The 21,855-nt window shown below is 40.0% G+C and overlaps 1 protein-coding gene across 2 annotated transcripts in view; it reads right to left on the reverse strand.

The window, feature by feature from the left end:
• brip1 (BRCA1 interacting helicase 1) overlaps positions 1-21,855 on the reverse strand; it is a 152,716-nt gene that overhangs the window by 110,977 nt on the left and 19,884 nt on the right. For both annotated transcript variants that reach the window (XM_057838714.1, XM_057838713.1), the window contains exons 3-4: positions 12,462-12,668; positions 11,829-11,956 (exon numbers count right to left, since the gene is read on the reverse strand). In XM_057838714.1, coding sequence (XP_057694697.1) covers positions 11,829-11,956; positions 12,462-12,668 — 335 coding nt within the window. The remainder of the gene's footprint in view (positions 1-11,828; positions 11,957-12,461; positions 12,669-21,855) is intronic.

Here is a 21,855-nt window from a genome sequence, read left to right on the forward strand (position 1 = left end):
TCGATCTCCATGTTTTGCAATGTGACGCTTTGTTTTGATTAATCTGCGCATGTCAGACGGCAGTTGTCAAACGTCCTTTCGGAATAAAGGCAGTCACATGTAAACGCTGGATCGGAATAGATGAAGTGACATGTAAACAGCTGATCTGAAATTTCCATTGGGAATGATTTGAATCGGTATGAATAAAAGTCAGCATGTAAACGTGGCTATTGTCACCTGTGCACCCCACAGTCAGTCATAATTCAACCGCTACCATGGGCAATACCAGAGAGATTTCGAAAGGCATCAGAGAAAAAAATTGATTAGCTCCACAAAGCTGAAAAAGGCTACGGGACAATTGGAAAGCAGCTTGGAGAGAATAAATCAACAGTTGCAGCAATTGTTAGAAAATGTAAAAGGCTAAACATGACTCATAATCTACCTCAGATTAGGGTTCCATGTAAAATTTCTCCTCGTAGGGCATCACTCATGATGAGAAAAGTGAGGGCTCAGCCTAGAACTACACGGCAGGAGCTGGTCAATGACCTGCAGAAAGCTGGATGCACAGTTTCAAAGGCTGCTGAAGCCAGTACATGTGAATGCAAAGTTTGCCAGGGACCATCTGAATGATGCAGAGGGGTCATGGGAGAAAATCATGTGGTCAGATGAGACCAAAGTAGAACTTTTTGGTGCGAACTTTACTTGTCGTTTGTGAAGGAAAAAGAAGGCCGAGTACAATCCCAAGAACACCATCCCCACTGTGAAGTATGGAGGTGGAAACCTTATGCTTTTTGGCAAATGGGACAGGACGACTCTACTAATAAATCAAAGGATGAATGGTGCAATGTATTGTCAGATTTTGGGCCATGACCTCCCTCCCACAGTCAGAGACTTGAAGATGAGTTATGGCTGGGTCTTCCAACATGACAATGATCCGAAACACACAGCCAAGCTGACCAAGGAGTGGCTGCGTAAAATCCATATCAAGGTTCTGGAGTGGTTTCCAAACATCAATCCAAGAATCCAGAAAATCTTTGGGTGGAGCTGAAACTTGGTGTTTCTCAACGACAGCCCCGACACCTGACTGATCTAGAGAAGATTTGTGTGGAGGAATGGGCCAAAATCCCTGTTTCCATATGTGAAAACCTGGTGAAAAACTACAGCAGGCGTCTGACCTCTGTAATTGCAAACAATGGCTGCTGCACTAAATAGTAGCAATGATTTTCACAAGGGTACAAATACTTATGAACCCCAATAATTTACAAATAAATTATTGAAAAAAATCATACAATGTGAGTGTCGGATTTTTTTTAAGATTATGTCTTTATAAATTCAAATGCATTTATGAGTGAAATTTCAGGCCTGTACCTATTTTCTAAGTGGGTGAACATGCAAAATCACAAGTGGTGCAAATCCTTCTGCTCCTCACTATACATACAAATGATTAACCAGAGCCTTTTTGCGATTACATTCCAAAATGACGACTGGCGGCAATTAGCCTCCTTTGTTGAAAAAATGGCTCGACCTGAGGGATTAGCTAACGACTGCCGGTCATTATGTGCCTTGCTCCTTTTTTCGAATTTCTCCTAAACTCCACACACAACCACAGGAAAAAATGATTCAAATGTGTACTTTTTTTTTTTTTTTTAATAAAAACAAAAAGCGTTTTAAAACTGGAATTTGAGGGTAAAGCAGAAATTGTCTCTGTAGTTTAGAAGGACTGAATCAGGGGCATAGAATTGTGGTCATTGTTCGTGAACTACGAGAAAAGGTGTGCAAACTTTTGAGAGAAAATGTAACAGACCGAATTTGTGTCCTGAAGTGGGGGAAGGGACCTGTCATGGAGGTGAAGCTCACTAAGTTGGCGTCATAGTAGGGCTGGGCGATATGGCCTTAAACATGTATCACGATAAATTGAGCAGATTTATCTCGATAACGATAAATGACGATAAATTCGCCCAAGCGGACTGTTATATACCGTATTTTTCGGACTATAAGTCGCGGCTTTTTTCATATTTTGGCTGGGGGTGCGACTTATACTCAGGAGCGACTTATGTGTGGAATTATTAACACATTATGATATAATTTCACATGTTATTTTGGTGTTTTGCAGTGACACTGATGGTTTTGTAAAGTTGTTAGCATGTTCTTATGCTATAGTTATCTGAATAACTCTTTATAGCTATGGCCACGTTCGCGTTCTGCCTTTGGCAGTGTATGCTCAATTGTATTATTGACTTTTTTATCTTGAAATGGATGCATTTAGTTTGTGGCGCTTTCATGCCCACGTGAGGGCGCACTCGCACTTGTTTACGTGGAGAAGAGTGCTCACACGCCAGAAGAAGACGGACAGCTACGTAGCTCTGAGTGAGTGGGCGAGTTACAGCGAGAGAGAATAGACGGCTGCGAGCCTACTTTAATTGTTTATGCTTTAAAATCATCTCTACAGAGGCAACGCCTGCGTGTATCATCTTTTCTGTTGTTGTTGTGTGTTTTCCACCCGCGATCGGACACTTAGAGCCAGTTGTGTGGTTGTTTGAACGATGTGCTAATGATAGCGAACGCATGCTAACCTGTTACTTATTACTAATAGTACCTAATTATCATTTATTTACGTTGATCCGAACCTGTTTTCTATCGAGGACCAAATTGATTCAGCAAATTATACGGACGTCCTGCATTGTCTTTTGGGAGTTCGCTGTACAGCCAGGACCGAGCTGTAGCGTAGGACAGTATATTCACATTTCGTTGTTCATGCACTGTACACTGTATATTTATTTAGCATGTTGTTCTCTATTGTATTTTAATATTAAATTGCCTTTCAAGATGACATGTCTGTTCTATGTGTTGGATTTTATCAAGTAAATTTCCCCCCAAAATTCGACTTATACTCCGGTGCGACTTGTATATGTTTTTTTTCTCTTCGTTGGGCATTTTATGGCTGACTTATACTCAGGAGCGACTTGTAGTCCGAAAAATACGGTAATTTGAAAATCTGAATCAATGCATGAAATACAGATTAACTATTTCTTGTTGATTTACCAGCATTCAATTTGATATACTGTATTTAACAATTGTACATGCAGTCTAAACATTAAGTTTATAAAAATGTATTGTAAGCAATAAGAATTCAAGTATGAACATTTATAACAGCGTGTATGACTTGAACAATGTACATTGTCAAAATCAATATGCCTGTGCAAACATGTATTTGTAACACAAATGACTTGCAGCTTGAACAGTACACTTCGAAAAGACAACTTATTGTTAATGGCTGCTGTGATATAATTATTAAATACAAGTGTTTACTTTATGGTTTAAGGTTTTTTTTTTCCCCCCAGTGCATTTTTTAATAAATGCACGCACAATAAAAATAGCTGTGGCCATTTCTCGGTCATTATAAGTTTCGCCGTTGGATTGTACTTTATGCGGAATTCTTTACCATCACAAAAGCTATCAGAGGAATCGCACACAGACAGATACAAAATAACGCCACATAGTAATTGCTAGATGCAGTCCGTGCCCAATCCACTCATTAAGTTCAGCCGTTTCGACAAGGTTAGAGCCTCTATCCGACTCCATAACGTTCATTTGTAGCGTTAGCCGCTAGCTAGCGTTAGCCTGGCTATCAGTAGAAAGCACTGAAAGCACCATCTCCGGAAATCGTGAGAACAAAGGAGGACATCGGGTGAAAGCCCTTCTGGATGCCACCAAGAGTCTACTAAATGTCGGTTGAAAGTTTGGTGAACCTCCCTTAAGCCACACTCCATCACGTTTTGCTTGTAGCGTTAGCTGCTAGCGTTAGCTTACCGGGCTTTTGTTTGATTGGCTTCCTGATCATCACGTGACTCCCTACGTCAGCACATTCACTGCTTTCTTAAAGGGGAATGAACATAGACGAACAACAGAATCAAAGCGGGATGAAAAGACTATATTTTCTTGTTTTATTAATTTACCGAATTTACCGACATGGTCAAAATTACGTCGGTCATCGTTAAGAATTTCGGTGACGGTAAATTTTCGGTTTACCGCCCTGCTCTACGTCATAGTACTTTCAACTATACATTTTCGAAATATATATACAGTAGATTGTTTTTTTTTCAAATGCAATTGATCTGTTATCACTAAATAAACACTTGGTCACTTTACCACCTTAGGAAAGGATCGCCATACATATTGTTCCTTTCTTTCTTGGTGAGACTTATTAATTAGCCAGTCCAGGACTCAAAATAAATAATTGAGGAGGGGGTAGGAACCTGCCCTGGCAGTTGCTTTTGAACACATTGAAACAATGACTGAATGTTGAATTTTCAATCCTACTTATCATGAAGATGGTATGTCCTGTATCAGAATTTAAACAAATATACAGTATATAAAAACAAATTTCCCATTTATTTTCAGTGGCAGGTAATCAAGGTCCCTGTGATATTTTACCATTTACCATGACATTGATTCTATACCGCTGACACACATATAGGTGAACTGAAAAAAAAATGTAAAATGCCTGACCTATGTTTTTGGGGAGGAATGAAAAAATCAATTGAATCAGTTAACATAAACATCGTTGATGTGAAATATGTTCTATAATGTATATTTGTAATAACGTGTAGAACATGAAAAGTAACATGAGTTACTTTGCTGAGTAACAAATTACTATTACAATGAGGTAACTGAGTTACTTCTCCCAAAAAGTAATTTAGTAACTTGTAACCAATTACTTTTTGAATTAAGATTGACAACACTGTGCAGTAAATATCCCCTTCATAATAATTAGGACTATTAGGACATTCAGTCATTGTTTCAGTGTGTTCAAAGCAACTTTTCAGGGCCGCTCCCTTCCACCTTCTCATGACACAAATTCTGTTTCTGTTTTTCTCAAAGGTTTTCACACATTTTCTTGTACTAACTTCAGACAAAATGGCCACAATTCATGCTCCATGCCTGTGATCCAGTCATTCAAAACTATAGACATGATCCTGCTTTAAACTCAAATATCAGTTCTAAAGCGCTTTTTTGCAAAACCATGTACACATTTGGGCCATTTTTTTCCTGTTTTTCTGTGTGGAGTCTAGAAGTGAGGTAAAAAATTGTAAAAAACGTAAAACATAAATAAACGTAAATTAATAAATGTAGCTTGACTTGAACTGACAAAAACTTATCACATGAAGTGTGCAACCATGGTGTGTTCCCCTCCGTTTGGGGCGCATTCTAACACAATGTATGTCTAGTGGTCGCATTTACGTATGAATGGTTGCTGTCTGTCGGACAACGACTTGCTAATTCAAAACCACTTGGGTCATTTGGGCCACCTCTGGATTTTTTAGGAGAGGCTAAATCGGCAATTGCTTGGGAATCTCAGGAGTATTTGTCTTTGGGAAAGGCCAGGTCGGCCTCTGCTGGGTTTTCTAGTGTTAAAGAGCTGATCAATTTTCTGTTGCATGGCACTTTTTTATCGTATCAATTCAACAAGCTTTGTTATTTTTTTCTTTTTGCTGTTCCATAAAACATGTGCATTTGAACTAGGGCTGTCCCAAACGACTAATTTTCTCCCGATTAGTCAGCCGACTATTTTTACGATTAGTCGACTAATCTAATAATTAATTTATTTATTTATTTATTTTTTTTACTAATTTAGCAATGAAATTTTTGTTGACGCTTATCAATTCCCAAAAAACATATTGGAACACTCAAATTATTTATTAAAATACAAATAAACACGTAAATAACAATAATAAATCACAAATAAACAATGAGTTCAAATGCTGATAGAATTAACTAGTGTAGCATCCCGATTGAAAAGATGGTCTCTTAAACTGATGGTTTACAACTTTTATTCCATCCTTGATGTAAACACACTGTAAGAGCTACGGTGCACACAAATAAAGCAACACAATTAGAAATTAACAAAAACTTTTCACCTTTTTCCTTTTAAACCTTATTTATATATCAATGAATTGCCTATATGAATTGCCTTTACCTTAATTTATTACCTTATCATTGACAATCTCTCCCTTGAGTGCAATCACTGTATATACTGTATATATTTATGACCTTTTAACCTTATATAATTTCCTATACCATAAAATAAACCATAACATGAAATAAACCTTTCAATTAGCATTAAGAACAATACTAATAGCACTTATAGGCCCATTGTCAATGAAACATTATTATTTAGTAAGGCGACAGCACCCTCTGGTGTACAAAAAAAAAAAAAAAAAAAATTACAAACTGCGTGAAGGCGCTTGAGGTGTTTATTCACGGCCGACGTGCAGCCAAGCTTGGCATTGAAGAGACAGGACAGAAGAGTGTACTCTCCTTTGTTTTTTTGAAATAAGGCAATGTTTTGGACACTCTGGTGCGCTTTTTTTTGGCTTTGTGCCGCTTTCCCCGCTTGCAAACAGAGCATCCGACATTCTAACTTTCCACGCATATATTTTTTTAACCCTTCATTAACTGTCGACGGGATGTTGTGCTCGTCGACGGATTTACGTCATCGATGACGTCGACTATGTCGACTAGTCGGGACAGCTCTAATTTGAACCAATCAGAAATATCTTTGCTGATCACATGTAAGTATTGGTTGCTGTTCCAGTGACGTTACATCCAGTGAGTGTATTGTTTGTTAGCACTGCTGCTAGTCGCTATTCTCCCAGTCGCTAAACTCCTAGTGCTCCTCAGTTGGTTTTATCCCATGATTTAACAGCGTAAACGCCTGCTCGTGGATTAAAACTACTCTACTCTCCTCTTCAGCTCTCTCCTCTCTAGCTCTATGTTGCTAGCCTAGCTTATCCGAGCCATGGCTAGCCCTCTGCCTTCTCCCTCCAGTCTTTTCTGCTCAGTGTGCTGTATGTATAGCGAGCACCCTGGCTCCTTCGTCGAGGATAGAAGTAGTTGTAGGAAGTGTAGTTTAGTCTCAGGGCTGGAGACCAGGGTTTCTGAGCTAGAAGCACGGCCTTGCACTCTAGAGACGAGAGCGAATCCGAGCTATAGCCAAGTAGTAGCAGGGCCCGCAGGTCGTGCTTGCAGTAGTAGGAATGCTAGCGTAGTTAGCCCACCAGACAGCCCAGTGCAGCTGTGGGAATTTAAGGACGGATTTGTGACTGTACGGGGGAAGCGTAGTGGTAAACGCACAACCTTAGTCCACCAGTAGCTTCACGTCAGCAATAGGTTTGATCCCCTCAGCGACACACTGGCTGAACCAGACACTCTCGTAATTGGGACCTCCATAGTTAGAGACGTGAAGCACCCGGCAGTGTCTGTCAGGTGTTACCCATGGGCCAAACGCGGTGACATTGAAGGAAACATCAGGCTGTTAAAGCAGAGTAGGAAGACGTTCCGCCGTATCGTGATTCACGCAGGCGGTAACGACGCCCGACGGAGACAGTCTGAGATGCTCAAATTAAACGTAGCTTCGGTGTGTAAGCTTGCTAAGTCGATGACTGATACAGTAGCATTCTCTGGGCCTCTGCCTAATTTGGTCAATGATGAGATGTACTCTAGGTTCTCATCATTTAACCACTGGTTGTCTAGATGGTGCCCAGAAAACGACATGGTCTTTACTGATAATTGGCGTGCGTTCTGGGGGAAGCCCGGGCTCGTTCACAGAGACGGCATTTATCCGACTTGGGATGGTGCTGCTCTCTTAACTCGAAACGTGGCCGTCAAACTTAGTCTCCCAAAGTGACACTTCAGAGTGGGGGCCCGGGCGCAGAGTTATAGAGTAAAACCAGATATTATTCATCCTTATTAGATGAAAATAAGAATGGTCCTAGGTTTCTGTTCAGCACTGTAGCAAGGCTGACAAACAGTCACAGCTCAGTAGAACCTTATATCCCACCCACTCTTAGCTGTGACGACTTCCTAAAAATTTTTAACAATAAAATCTCAACTATTAGAAATAAAATAACTGAATTACTTCCAACTATTAGGTCTGATAAAGCGCAGACTGAAATTTCAGAATCTCCTATAAACCCCTCTATAATATTAAATCACTTCACCACTGTAGACCAAATCGATGTATCTTCAATCATTACGTCGTCCAAATTATCGATGTGCCTCCTAGACCCAATTCCAACCAAACCTTTTAAAGAGACCCTGCCTCTAACTATTGATATTGTCCTAAATATAATAAATACCTCATTAGTTACTGGACACGTGCCACAGTCCTTTAAATATGCAGTTATTAAACTATTCTTGAAAAAACCTAGTCTTGATCCTGACACCTTGGCCAATTACAGACCTACTGTATCTCTAATCTACCCTTTCTCTCCAAAGTCCTTGAAAGACTGGTAGTTAAACAACTCTGTCAGCACCTACAAAACAATAGTTTATTTGAACATTTCCAGTCTGGCTTTTGAGCTCATCATAGCACTGAAACTGCATTAGTCAAAGTAACTAACGACTTGTTACTAGCCGCTGACGATGGATTAGTCTCGATCCTGGTTCTGTTGGACCTGAGTGCAGCCTTCAACACAATCGACCATAATATCTTATTGCAGAGACTAGAATGTGACGTAGGCATTATAGGAGCAGCCGTCTGCTGGTTAAAATCATATTTATCTAATCGGTACCAGTTTGTCAATGTAAACCAGCAATCATTACCGTACTCTAGAGTTAGTTATGGTGTGCCACAAGGGTCGGTCCTCGGGGCCATCTTGTTTACGCTGTATATGCTTCCTTTAGGCAATATCATCAGAAAACCTAGCATTAACTTTCATTGTTACGCCGACGACACACAACTGTATCAATTAAACCTGAGCAGATCAGGCAAGTGGATAAACTGAGCACCTGCGTCCGAGATATAAATACCTGGATGAGCACTAATTAGCTTCTCCTCTCTCTTGTCCTCTCGAGCCCCAAACAAAATTGTCCGTGCAATCAGATTTGTTTATTTGCGTGACGTGTTCTTAACGAGCAACGTCACTCTTGCGCATCGGAAGTGGTCTCCACAACAACACAGATGGTGAATGGGACAGCCGAGAAAATGTTCCTATCCACGGTAAATTCAGTTTTAAATGACCAAAAACACAATGAGTCGCTAAAATCAACAATCTGCCTCGCGCTAGTGAGTAGTAGGAGGGATTGTAATAGCCTTGCAAAGAGATTTACTAGTTTCGGCGAAAACGGAATAGTATTTTGTTCTGAAATACAGTTCCACACAAACGTACATCGAGATCCCATTTAGCTTAGCCGTTTGAGGTGTGAGACCCCTTTTTCGAGTGTTCCAAATTTGTCGTGACGTATGTGTCTACTTTCACCGAACAGAATGCTATGATATCGCCAACGCTCACTGCTGCCAGGTACGCACACTGCCAATGGTGGATATAAGGGGGTGCCACAGGGGCACTGGCCCCCTCTCTAATTTGAATGGCCCCTTAAGTGTCACGGTCCCCATTTTATTACAAAGCCTTGGCGAATCCTTTTCTGAAGTGAAAATGAGAAAATGTTGTTTCGAGAGCATGTTAAATATTAAAGCTACTCTTGTGTTTAAAATTACTTTTCAAAAAAGTTATTAAATTCATATTTTTATATTTTATAATTACTTGCAGACGTTATGATTAAATTTGAATTATTCCAAAGCTGACTGTTTTTTACCAGTAGTCACTATTACCAGATGTTTTTACCGCCTCATGCAGGACAAGCTGCATATAGCCTTGTTTACCAAAACACTGAACAAAGATGGCAGCGACACTTGGCCCCTGAAGGTTGCACAGGGCCCCTTCTTGGCCCGTTTCAGAAAAAACCTAGAACCGCTACCGCACCCTCCCATGGGGTTTCAGAATCCGCACCTTTCAAACTAAATTTCTCGAGCCTCCAGGGTCGTAGAACCAATGCCAAGGAAAAGGGCAGTCATCGGAAAATAATGAAATAAAATAGTTTTTGACAATGTGAAATCAAAAATTAAATATTTGCAAGTGTATTTTTCGGCCAAGTGTTCCCAAAGTTCGGTTTCAGCCAGCAATTTTGCTTTCAGTACATCCCTATATAAAACCCAATTTCTGAAAAATAAAGAGCCAAATACATTCAAAATTAAGAGTCTCTCTGAAGCGCACATCAAGGCATTGGTGACGGGCGGAAGCAGAAAGTACTATAAAGTTACTAATTAATAAAGAGGAAACTTAAGAAAATAGTTCAGCGGTTCTATTGCATTGCCCCTTAGAACATAGTGTACATTCAGTGAAGAAGATAGATATTTGAACACCCTGCTATTATGCAAGTTCTATTCACTTAGAAATCATGGAGTAGTCTGAAATTTTTATTGTAGGTGCATATCCACTGTGAGACAGATAATCTAAAAAGAAAAATCCATCAATCACAATGCATGATTTTTTCGACAATTTATTTGTGTGATACAGCTGCAAATAAGTATTTGAAAATCTGTCTATCAGCTAGAATTCTGACCCTGAAAGGCCTGTTAGTCCGCCTACTAAAAGTCCACCTTCACTCCATGTATTATCCTGAATCAGATGCCCTTGTTTGAGGTCGATAGCAGCATAAAGACACCTGTCCACCCCATGCAATGAGTAATACTCAAGCTTGTAACATTGTCAAGACCATAGAGCTGTCCAAAAACAACAAACGTTTTTCTGCGCATGGGACAGGAAGGGTACCCTCTGTATTATGAGATTTTGGGGAACAACCTCCTTCCTTAAAAGCTTTAAATAGCTTATTCGGAGCGTCCCTTTCATACATCTTGTCAGATGAACTGCTTGTATATATGACCATGTTCATGTGTGTACCATGATACGATGTGTGAATAAAACTAAACTAAACTAAACCTTCAGTCGGCGCATTTAAGATGGGTCGTGCCTGGGTCTTCCAACATGACAATGACCCGAAGCACACAGCCAGGAAAATCAAGGAGTAGCCCAGTAAGAAGCGTAACAAGGTTCTAGCATGGCTAAGCCGGTCTCCAGACCTGAACCCAATAGAAAACCTTTGGAGGAGGCTCAAACTTCGTGTTTCTCAGTGACAGCCCAGAAACCTGACTGATGGGTGGGCCAAGATCCCTCCTACAGTGTGTGCAAACCTGGTGAAAACTACAGGAAATGTTTGACCTCTGCAATTGCAAACAAATGCTACTGTACCAAATTTAGCATCCGTTTTCTCAGGTGTCCAAATACTTATCTGCAGCTGTATCACACAAATATTAACAAAAATTATGTATTAAAAAATCATACATTGCGATTTCTGGAATTTTCTTTTTATCTCTCTCGCAGTGGACAGGCACCTACGATGAAAATTTCAGACGCCTCCATGATTTCTAAGTGGGAGAATTTGCAAAATAGCAAAATAGGGTGTTCAAAATTTCCTTTTATTCACATAAACATATCTGTTCATTTCATATCGTCACACAATCATTTAATGTCCACACGAGTACTGTTTTGATCACAAGGAGTCTTGTCCAAGGTTATAGCCACATTTTCTTCACAAGTGTTTATCCAGTTTTTTTTTTTTTTTTAACAAAGAACTGTCTCTAGCCCGCCGCCTGGCATAATGACATATATAAACTGTAATATCTCGAAGGTTCAGGACTGATCTACTTGGGGGGCTCCCGGGGACGTTTGTCGTGGCCGGCAAGTTTTTAATTGTATTTCATGTATTTATTTTAGGTGATTATTGCTTTCTTTTTGTTTCTGAATTGTGTGTCATCATCCCTTGTTCGTTAAGAGTATAAAAGAACCTTCAAAAAAAGAAAACAGACTTTTTTCTTCTTCAATAGCTACCGAGGTACATACAGTATTGATACTCGAATAACGGAGGTACATCAAATGATAGTGTACATTCAAACAACCACATGAGAAGCGACTTGAAAGGCCTTCAACCTCTGCTAAAAATAATTCTACCTTCGGTTCAGCAGCACGAATGCGTTTCCTCTTAGGCAAGAAATCTGCTTTGTCTTGGTCAGCATTGTCGGAAAACTGGATTCTCTCACCCAGAGTGTCGGGTAACCCTTTTCTGGTAACCGACTTGGCTGAAACACATTGAAACTGAAGTGAGTATGTTTGACATGCTGTGTATTCATAGCAAGCAAGCTAAAGATTTAGGGTGCACAATCAACTATATTTAAATCTTTCGCATACATCCAGTTACGCTACTTATTATTAAGGAGTCCCATGCTCAGGAGTTGGAAATTCTTATCTGGACTTTTGTGTCAGTGTAAAAATCAAAAGAATGAAACAACATGTTGTGCAGCACAAACATTTAATTATTAGATGGGACACCATCCATGTTCAACTAATGAATTAGCGCCAGAAAAACTAAACAGCATTGATACATAAACTGAAGGTGTACTGACATTAATCAGATCGAATCTAGCACTTTGTTGACTATTAAGTGCAAAACATGCCATTGTTGACTATTAAGAGCAAAACGCGCTGAGAGACCAGTATAGTAAATAAAGATTAGAAATAAGGAGCATTATGGAGAGGAACTAGTACAAGCCACTGCATTGGTTACACACTAGGTAAGATACATACGAGTCTCATATTTGGTATGTAGCTGTGCTGAGATCCCTGTTGAGTGTGGCACTGTAGGATGACCCTTTATTGATGTGGCATTTGAGGTCCATCTGTCTTTGCTATGGCATGGGCATTGGCATGTGGCAGCCACATTTGACTTTATAACATTGCCAGGGAGTTTAGAAGGTTTCTCATCTTCAGAGATTCCGTCTGCTTGCATTTTATCTGGAATGGCAAATAATAATAATTATAATTATATAATAATAATTATCCTGAGGACTCAGAGTACATCAGTGTAAATTATGCGGAAGGGATTGTAGTTGTTTGACGACAAGGGCATCTAATAGAGGGGACTGTGAGACCATTCAGGAACAGAAAACCCATCGATATGTGGTAGGGACTAGTGAAGAAATACACAATATTTAAACAACTTTTTTGTTATGGCATTCCTTCGCAGGCATGAAAGAATCATTATTCAGGTTGAATGTTGACATTTTTTTGTTGGCTAGTCTGTTTCGCGTATATTTTTTTCCATTGTTATGTGCTTCATGACTAGATTGAGCCATTAGTTTGGTCTAATATTTTGTTCATTTTTCCAATTTAACAATATTGTTTTTTAACTATCATTTAAGTCACCATTAACAAACAGGCTCATTTATCCAAATAAATAATCCCAGGATCTATACAGTATTCAGATTGCCAAACAGACAAAGCTAGGGAGATAATTGAATTCAGCAGTTCAAAAAGGAAATTTCTTTATCACTTGTAACTAGGGATTTTGCGATTGCATATTTTTGCACCCGAGTCTGAGTCACCTGATTTTGAGAATCTGCTGATACAGAGTCCCAATCCAATACCGAATTTTGTATTTATTTCTTTTTAGTTCCAAACATGTTAGCGGACTGAACTTTTTACAGTACTTCCTCCTTCTCTTTTTTCTGGAGTGCTAAGGAAAATAAAACATTTATTTTTGTTTCTTTTGGCAATGCCATTGTATTTCTGGATTATTTTGTTAGTCTTTATCATTAAAAAAAAAGTATTTATAAGTGTACTGCCCATAACAGCGCGTTTCATTGTGCACTGACCGACAGCCAGCTAACATTGTATGTCCTCCAATAAAACACAAGGCTTGGTCTTTTCTTGCTTTTAGATGAATTAATTTAAGTGTGTAAAACTGTAACAAATAAACATGCATGCATTCAACACAACTGTACAATACACGCCGGTATACAAATATAGACAAGTTTCTGAGGTGCTTCCGCATTTCTGCAAGCGACTCCCATTTTCAAGTTTTTTACCATCGACTTTAATGGCGCTGGAGTGGCATCTCTCACTAAAAAACCTGGAAAAAACACGATTTGGGAATACCGTATCCTTCTGCCATTTCGACATGGGAAGATAACAAAGAAGTGGCCGAGTGTGACCACAAGTAAAATATTATCGTATGTTATTGATTCTATGGCAATAAATGGAAACGCCATCAGGAACCAGAAAAGCTCCGAGGCATTCCTGTACCTGCACAGGATCTGTCGTCATACACGAACACAGGAATTTTATCATCAGGAAGGCGGATGTGAAACTAAGCCAGTGCCTCAATGCTCCATACCACAAAGCATGGGTGCTGGTAACAAAGGAAGGGGATGTTGAAACTGCAGGTTGTACATGTATCGCGGGTCCCGGGCGTTTGTGTAGTCCTCATGCCGCTGTGTTATGAAAAGTACTGTATGTTCTCCAAAAATTTGAAACCTAAAATCTGGCACATGAAATGACTTGTTGCCTTTGCTTACTTATGAAGTTTGATAATTTTATAGAACAACAATTGCTGCTGCTGTAGCTGCTACTACAACAACACAAAGTTTCGGGAAAGGATGTTCATTGGTGGGTTTCTTATCAACGAAGTGATAAGAACAAACATATAATCTTTTGGTGTCAGAGTTTAAAGAAGTGATCCACATTCTCGATATATTGTCTGCTGGTTTCGGATGTCAGGCGTTTGTAGCTGGTTACATCCACAGTGCACTTTGCAGCTGGTTGGTGATAAAAAACATTCCCCTCCTCTAACTATATACTTAGGTGCTTCCAGGACTTCGCACAGCCACGCACAGCACAGAAAGTCCCAGACCCTCGTTTACGTTGTGCTAAATCAATTTTTGGAGAATCAGTGGGTTTATTTGATTTGATTTTGACTTAGTCAAGACACTGCTAACTCCAATTGCAACTCATGATGTTTTGTCTAAACCAGACGTTCGGAACAGAGATTTTCCAACATGGCGCTGCCTATGTTTCGTTCAGAAAACTTGTCTATACGGTGGCCTTGAAGTGCAAAACACAATGGCAAATCAAAAACACAAAGGCAAATCACATAATAAAACAAAACAGCAAATCACATAACAAAAAAAAAAAAAAAAAAAAAACAATTCAAAAAACACAACAACAAATCCAAATCCAAAAATGATATTGCATTATGGAATCGGAAGAGGTAGGTACCAAAAAGTACACTCATCGCTGAATGGAGAAATCTACCATAAAGGGTAGGGTACTGATAAACTAAGAAGTTATTTCGCTTCTGGTGTGGTATTTGAAAATGAGCATTACCAACGACGCGAACGTGGCTACTGCTATAAATCCATCCATACGTTTTCAAGTGCTTTGAATATTTTTATTTGGGACAAATGTATGAAGTTAAATACGGAAGTAAAATATTACTTCATACATATGTGAATGAATCCTAGGAGTACTGCCAGCGCTGCGATTTTGTTTCAGCGCGACTTTCCTATAGGTGCGTTCGATGTGCCAACACGACGCTCGCATTGGTTGGATTCGCAGCCACAAAGACTTGTGTGTTAACTGACACCACGATTGTAAATAGCAAGGATTAACAGCGGTAATGTGCTTCCCTGAATGAAACATAAGAGTCAAGCTCACATTTCACGCATACTTTATTCACACCGCACTCACCCATGTCATGCAATCAACAACTATTTACAACCAATGGGAGCGTTGTGTCGGCACATCGAACGCACCAATAGGAAAGTCGCGCCGACACACCAGAGCTGCGCCAGCAGTAAGGCAAGGCAAGGGAAATTTATTTATATAGCACAATTCAACACAAGGCAATTCAAAGTGCTTTACATCACATGAAGATCATAAAAATCACATTTAAATCAATACAACGTAAAAACCAAGACAAAAGACCGCATTTAATCACAAATGGAATAAAAATAAATAAATAAAAATAAAACAAAAACTACTACTACTAATAATAATTGAAATCAGGAGATAAGCACAAGAGGAATAGAAAGCAGGTAGATTGAAATATATAGCCAGTTATGGATATGCAGTGCTAAACAAAAGCGTTTTTAGCCCTGATTTAAAAGAGCTAACAGTTTGAGCATACTTCAGACGTTCAGGTAACTTGTTCCAGAGGTGAGGAGCATAATAACTAAATGCTGCCTCACCCTACTTGGTTATTGTTCTTGGAATATGCAGAAGACCGGTTCCAGACGACCTTAGGGGTCTAGATGTCTCATAGGAATCTAACAAGTCAAGCATGTATTTTGGTCCAAGGCCATTAAGTGTTTTGTAGACGAGCAGTAGTATTTTATAGTCTATCCTTTGACTCACTGGAAGCCAGTGTAGCGATTTCAAAACCGGTGTAATGTGGTCCAGCTTCCTTGTATTTGTGTGGACTCTGGCTGCAGCATTCTGTACTAGCTGCTGCTTCCTGACTGATTTTTTTATCAAGACCCGTAAATATACCGTTGCAATAGTCCAATCTGCTGAAAATGAATGCATGCATAAGTTTTTCCATGTCTTGTTGAGTCAGAAGCCCCTTAATTCTGGTTATATTTTTTAGGTGGTAATAAGCGGATTTAGTGACGGACTTTAGATGGCTATCAAATTTTAGGTCTGAGTCAATCATTACGCCAAGGTTTCTGACTTGATTTGTAGCTGTAAGTGACATTGTGCTAAGTTGCCTGCTTATCTTTGACCTTTCCTTTTTTGGCCCAAAAATGATCACCTCTGTCTTCACCACATTTAACTGGAGAAAATTCTGGCACATCCATTCATTGATTTGATGAATGCATTTACTCAGGGAGACTAAGGGACTATAATCATGTGGGGACACAGAAATGTACAGTTGTGTGTCATCTGCATAGGCGTGATAGGAGATGTCATACTGTTCCATTATCTGAGCTAATGGAAGCATATAGATGTTAAATAAGAGTGGTCCAAGAATTGACCCTTGAGGGACTCCACACGTGAATTTGGTTTGTTCTGACTGATAGTTTCCGATTGACACAAAGAAATCCCTATCATGTAAATAGGATGTGAACCACTGAAGAATAGTTTCAGTAATCCCTGCCCACTGCTCTAATCTGCTGAGTAGTATGTTGTGATCAACCGTGTCGAATGCGGCGCTGAGATCCAATAGTAACAGAACAGATGATTTGCCTGCATCGGTATTCCGACGAATATCATTTAGGACTTTGATAAACACGGTCTCGGTGCTGTGTTGTGGCCTAAATCCAGACTGAAATGAGTTAAAAAGATTGTTTTGCGTCATAAAAGTCTGGATCTGTTCGAACACAACCCTTTCGATAATTTTCCCCAGGAATGTCAGATTTGATATTGGCCTGTAATTGCTAATGGTTGAGGCATCCAGATTAGGTTTTTTTTAGGAGAGGTTTTATTACTGCAGTTTTTAAAGTCTGTGGAAACTCTCCTATTTGGAGAGAAGTATTTATAATCTGAAGTATGTCTGGGGCTATGCAATGAAAAACAGTTTTGAAAAAGTTTGAAGGAAGGATGTCAAGGCAGCATGTTGTGGGCTTTAATTTTGACACAATTTCTGTTAAAGTGGCATAGTCCAAGAGGCTAAACTGTCTAAGATTGATGTGGGGGACATTTTGGGAGGCATTTAGTGTAACAATTGTTAATCTGGAGTTGCACACAATCTGTCTAATCTTTAGTACTTTGTGTGTAAAGAATGCTGCGAAATCATTACAGGACACCTCAGATGCCAATTCCTGTGGTATTGATGCTTGTGGGTTTGTCAGTTTGTCAACAACAGAAAATAGTGTTCGAGTATTGTTGGTGTTTCTACTAATGATCTCTGAAAAATATGACTGTCTAGCATTTTTCAGTTCCTGGTTGTATTTGCGAAGACTCTGTTTGTAGATATAAAAAAACTAGGAGTTTGTTTTTTTTGCCATCTGCGTTCTGCTCGTCTCCAATCTTGCTTTTGTTTTAAAGCTAGTATGGCATTTCTCCAGGGTGACCTCTTCTTTCTTGACAAAGTTTTTGTCCTAACCGGGGCAATAGTGTCAATTACAGTCATCACACTGGAACTGAAACTATTTACAAGTTCTTCCACTGGAGCTGTTGTAGGGGTTAATGGTGAGGCATAGGCCTGTGTGAATAACGCACAAGTGTTATCACTTATGTAACGCTTCCTAATCACCTGTTTCCCTTTTCAAAGGATGGACAGGGGTGGTCATTTTAAACATAATGCAGTACTGATCAGACAGAGCAACATCATTCACTGTGACCTCAGAGATGTTAAGACCTTTGGATATTATTAAGTCCAGTATGAGCCCTCTGTTATGTGTTGGAACTGTGACATGCTGAGATGTATCCAAAATATTTAAAAGCACTCTAGCACATCCTTCTTCAGGATTATCAAAATGAATGTTAAAGTCACCCACTAAAACAACACAATCAAAGTCCATGCAGACAGAAGACAGTATTTTGGTAAACTCATCAAAAAACATTTGTGTTATACTTTGGTGGTCTGTAAATTGTTACCAAGGCAGCTCTGCAGGGCTTTTTAGCTGAATGACAATATATTCAAAGGAATCAAACTGACCACATGAGATATTCGTGCATTGAAAACTGTCCCTGATCAGACTGGCAACCCCACCTCCTTTCTTATGGGTTCTTGGCGCACTAAAGAAATTGAAGTTTGTGGGAGTTGCCTCAATCAGAACTGTAGAGCTATTATCTAGATCTAACCAAGTTTCTGTTAGGAACATCATGTCAAGGTTATGTTTGCTGATAAAATCATTAACTAAGAAAGATTTGCCAGCTAAAGACATTCCAGACTGGATTCACTGGTGAGTTTTGGGAATGACATACTATGCGTAACAGGTTGGCAGAGTTGATTGAACGTTTTTTATTTCTCACCAATCTAGCCCTTTTTTTGTTGTTTATCACCACTGGGATTGTTGAGCATACAGACTGTACTCCATAGGGCCCCGGCTTTTGCTGGGACAGAACAGTCTTTGTAATGTTGTCACAGCCTGGACCCGGTGCGTATCATATTGGTGTCGCCAACATGGCTTCCTCGATAGAAGGATAATACCGTGTAGTTCCAGAGTTGTAGTGCTTTGGCTTTGCCCTGAGACAATTCCAGGGGAGGCTGGTTGATTTGTTGCCATCTTCCCCTGGCACCTGTCGGGTGAGACAGGTACAGGGTGGAAGCGAAGACATGACAGTACTCTTAGGCTAGGTTCATACTGCAGGTCTTAATGCACTAATACGATTTTCTCGTCTTTTCCCGTCTCAGGTGAGGCATAAACTTGACGGTCTGAACGGGACAAGTCGTATAGAAGTGGAACAAATCCAATCTGGGCCACTTTCGTATGTGGTTTAAATCCGATCTGGGCCACATTTTTCCAGAATGTCGCGCGCGGTCTGAACTGTCAAGTCTCCCAAATTGGAATTCATGCAGTAATTACTAGAGGCGTGCGAAATTTCTGATTCTTAGAATATTCGGGATTCGGCTGTTGAAGATTTGAGAACGTTTCACAAACATCCAAATTCCGATGATTGAATTATATCAGGTAAAGCAGAACTAAAACACAGTCAGCGCGGTCTTCGGGACGCAATGAGGAACAGACTGAAAGTAAATATCATGTTCAACTCATGCCGGTAGATGAAGAAAAAAACATCAATAGCTATTTATAATTGAATCAGAGCTTCTGAATCGTAATCGAATCGTTAGGTGCCCAAAGTCGGGGCAAACTGCCCATATGTGAGTGTGATATGCACGGACAGTGCGTGCATGCTATCGATCCATACAAACTTTGAATATAAGCCTAAACGGGGATTATTTCTGCCTGGTATTTTTGTCCTCTTCTTTGGAAATCAAAATATGATCTCCCTGGTATGACGGATGACAGCAAGCATGTGTGGTCATTTGTTTTGATGCTTTTGCGCATGTGGGTCTTCTTGCTCAGCGCGTGCCGGACTGCAAATTAGTGTGCATGTGTAATACTTGAACTGTCTCAATGGACAAAGGCAGTCTGAACGGGCACGCCAAAAAAGATATGACAAAAAATTGGATTTGTGCATTAAGACCTGCGGGATGAACCTAGCCTTAGTGACGCTACAATAGAAAATTCATTCATTCATTTTCCATGCTGCTTTTCCTCACGAGGGTCGCGGAGGTGCTGGAGCCTATCCCAGCTAACTACGGGCAGTAGGCAGGGGACACCCTGAACTGGTTGCCATCCAATTACAGGGAACAAGGAGACATACAACCATTCACGCACACACTCATACCTACGGACAATTTAGAGTGTTCAATCAGCCTACCATGCATGTTTTTAGGATGTGGGAGGAAACCGGAGTTCCCGGAGGAAACCCACGCAGGCACGGGGAGAACATGCAAACTCCACACAGGAAGGCCGAAGCCCGGGATTGAACCCTTGATCTTAGAACTGGGAGGCAGACGTGCTAACCACTCAGCCACCTAGAAAATTCATATAAATGTATATTCATATAAATGTATTGGGGCTGTCAAACGATTAAAATTTTTAATCGAGTTAATTACAGCTTAAAAATTAATCGTAATTAATCGCAATTAATCGCAATTCAAACCATCTATAAAATATGCCATATTTTTCTGTAAATTATATATATATTCTGTAAAATAAATTGTTGGAATGGAAAGATAAGACACAAGATGGATATACAGTGCCTTGCAAAAGTATTCGGCCCCCTTGAACCTTGCAACCTTTCGCCACATTTCAGGCTTCAAACATAAAGATATAAAATTTTAATTTTTTGTCAAGAATCAACAACAAGTGGGACACAATCGTGAAGTGGAACAAAATTTATTGGATAATTTAAACTTTTTTAACAAATAAAAAACTGAAAAGTGGGGCGTGCAATATTATTCGGCCCTCTTGCGTTAATACTTTGTAGCGCCACCTTTTGCTCCAATTACAGCTGCAAGTCGCTTGGGGTATGTTTCTATCAGTTTTGCACATCGAGAGACTGACATTCTTGCCCATTCTTCCTTGCAAAACAGCTCAAGCTCAGTGAGGTTGGATGGAGAGTGTTTGTGAACAGCAGTCTTCAGCTCTTTCCACAGATTCTCGATTGGATTCAGGTCTGGACTTTGACTTGGCCATTCTAACACCTGGATACGTTTATTTTTGAACCATTCCATTGTAGATTTGGCTTTATGTTTTGGATCATTGTCCTGTTGGAAGATAAATCTCCGTCCCAGTCTCAGGTCTTGTGCAGATACCAACAGGTTTTCTTCCAGAATGTTCCTGTATTTGGCTGCATCCATCTTCCCGTCAATTTTAACCATCTTCTCTGTCCCTGCTGAAGAAAAGCAGGCCCAAACCATGATGCTGCCACCACCATGTTTGACAGTGGGGATGGTGTGTTCAGGGTGATGAGCTGTGTTGCTTTTACGCCAAACATATCGTTTTGCATTGTGGCCAAAAAGTTCAATTTTGGTTTCATCTGACCAGAGCACCTTCTTCCACATGTTTGGTGTGTCTCCCAGGTGGCTTGTGGCAAACTTTAAACGAGACTTTTTATGGATATCTTTGAGAAATGGCTTTCTTCTTGCCACTCTTCCATAAAGGCCAGATTTGTGCACTGTACGACTGATTGTTGTCCTATGGACAGACTCTCCCACCTAAGCTGTAGATCTCTGCAGTTCATCCAGAGTGATCATGGCTGCATCTCTGATCAGTTTTCTCCTTGTTTGAGAAGAAAGTTTGGAAGGACGGCCGGGTCTTGGTAGATTTGCAGTGGTCTGATGCTCCTTCCATTTCAATATGATGGCTTGCACAGTGCTCCTTGAGATGTTTAAAGCTTGGGAAATCTTTTGGTATCCAAATCCGGCTTTAAACTTCTCCACAACAGTATCTCGGACCTGCCTGGTGTGTTCCTTGGTTTTCATAATGCTCTCTGCACTTTAAACCGAACCCTGAGACTATCACAGAGCAGGTGCATTTATACGGAGACTTGATTACACACAGGTGGATTCTATTTATCATCATCGGTCATTTAGGACAACATTGGATCATTCAGAGATCCTCACTGAACTTCTGGAGTGAGTTTGCTGCATTGAAAGTAAAGGGGCCGAATAATATTGCACGCCCCA

Source organism: Corythoichthys intestinalis, chromosome 6 (assembly GCF_030265065.1).
Source record: "Corythoichthys intestinalis isolate RoL2023-P3 chromosome 6, ASM3026506v1, whole genome shotgun sequence".
NCBI classification, from domain to species: domain Eukaryota; kingdom Metazoa; phylum Chordata; class Actinopteri; order Syngnathiformes; family Syngnathidae; genus Corythoichthys; species Corythoichthys intestinalis.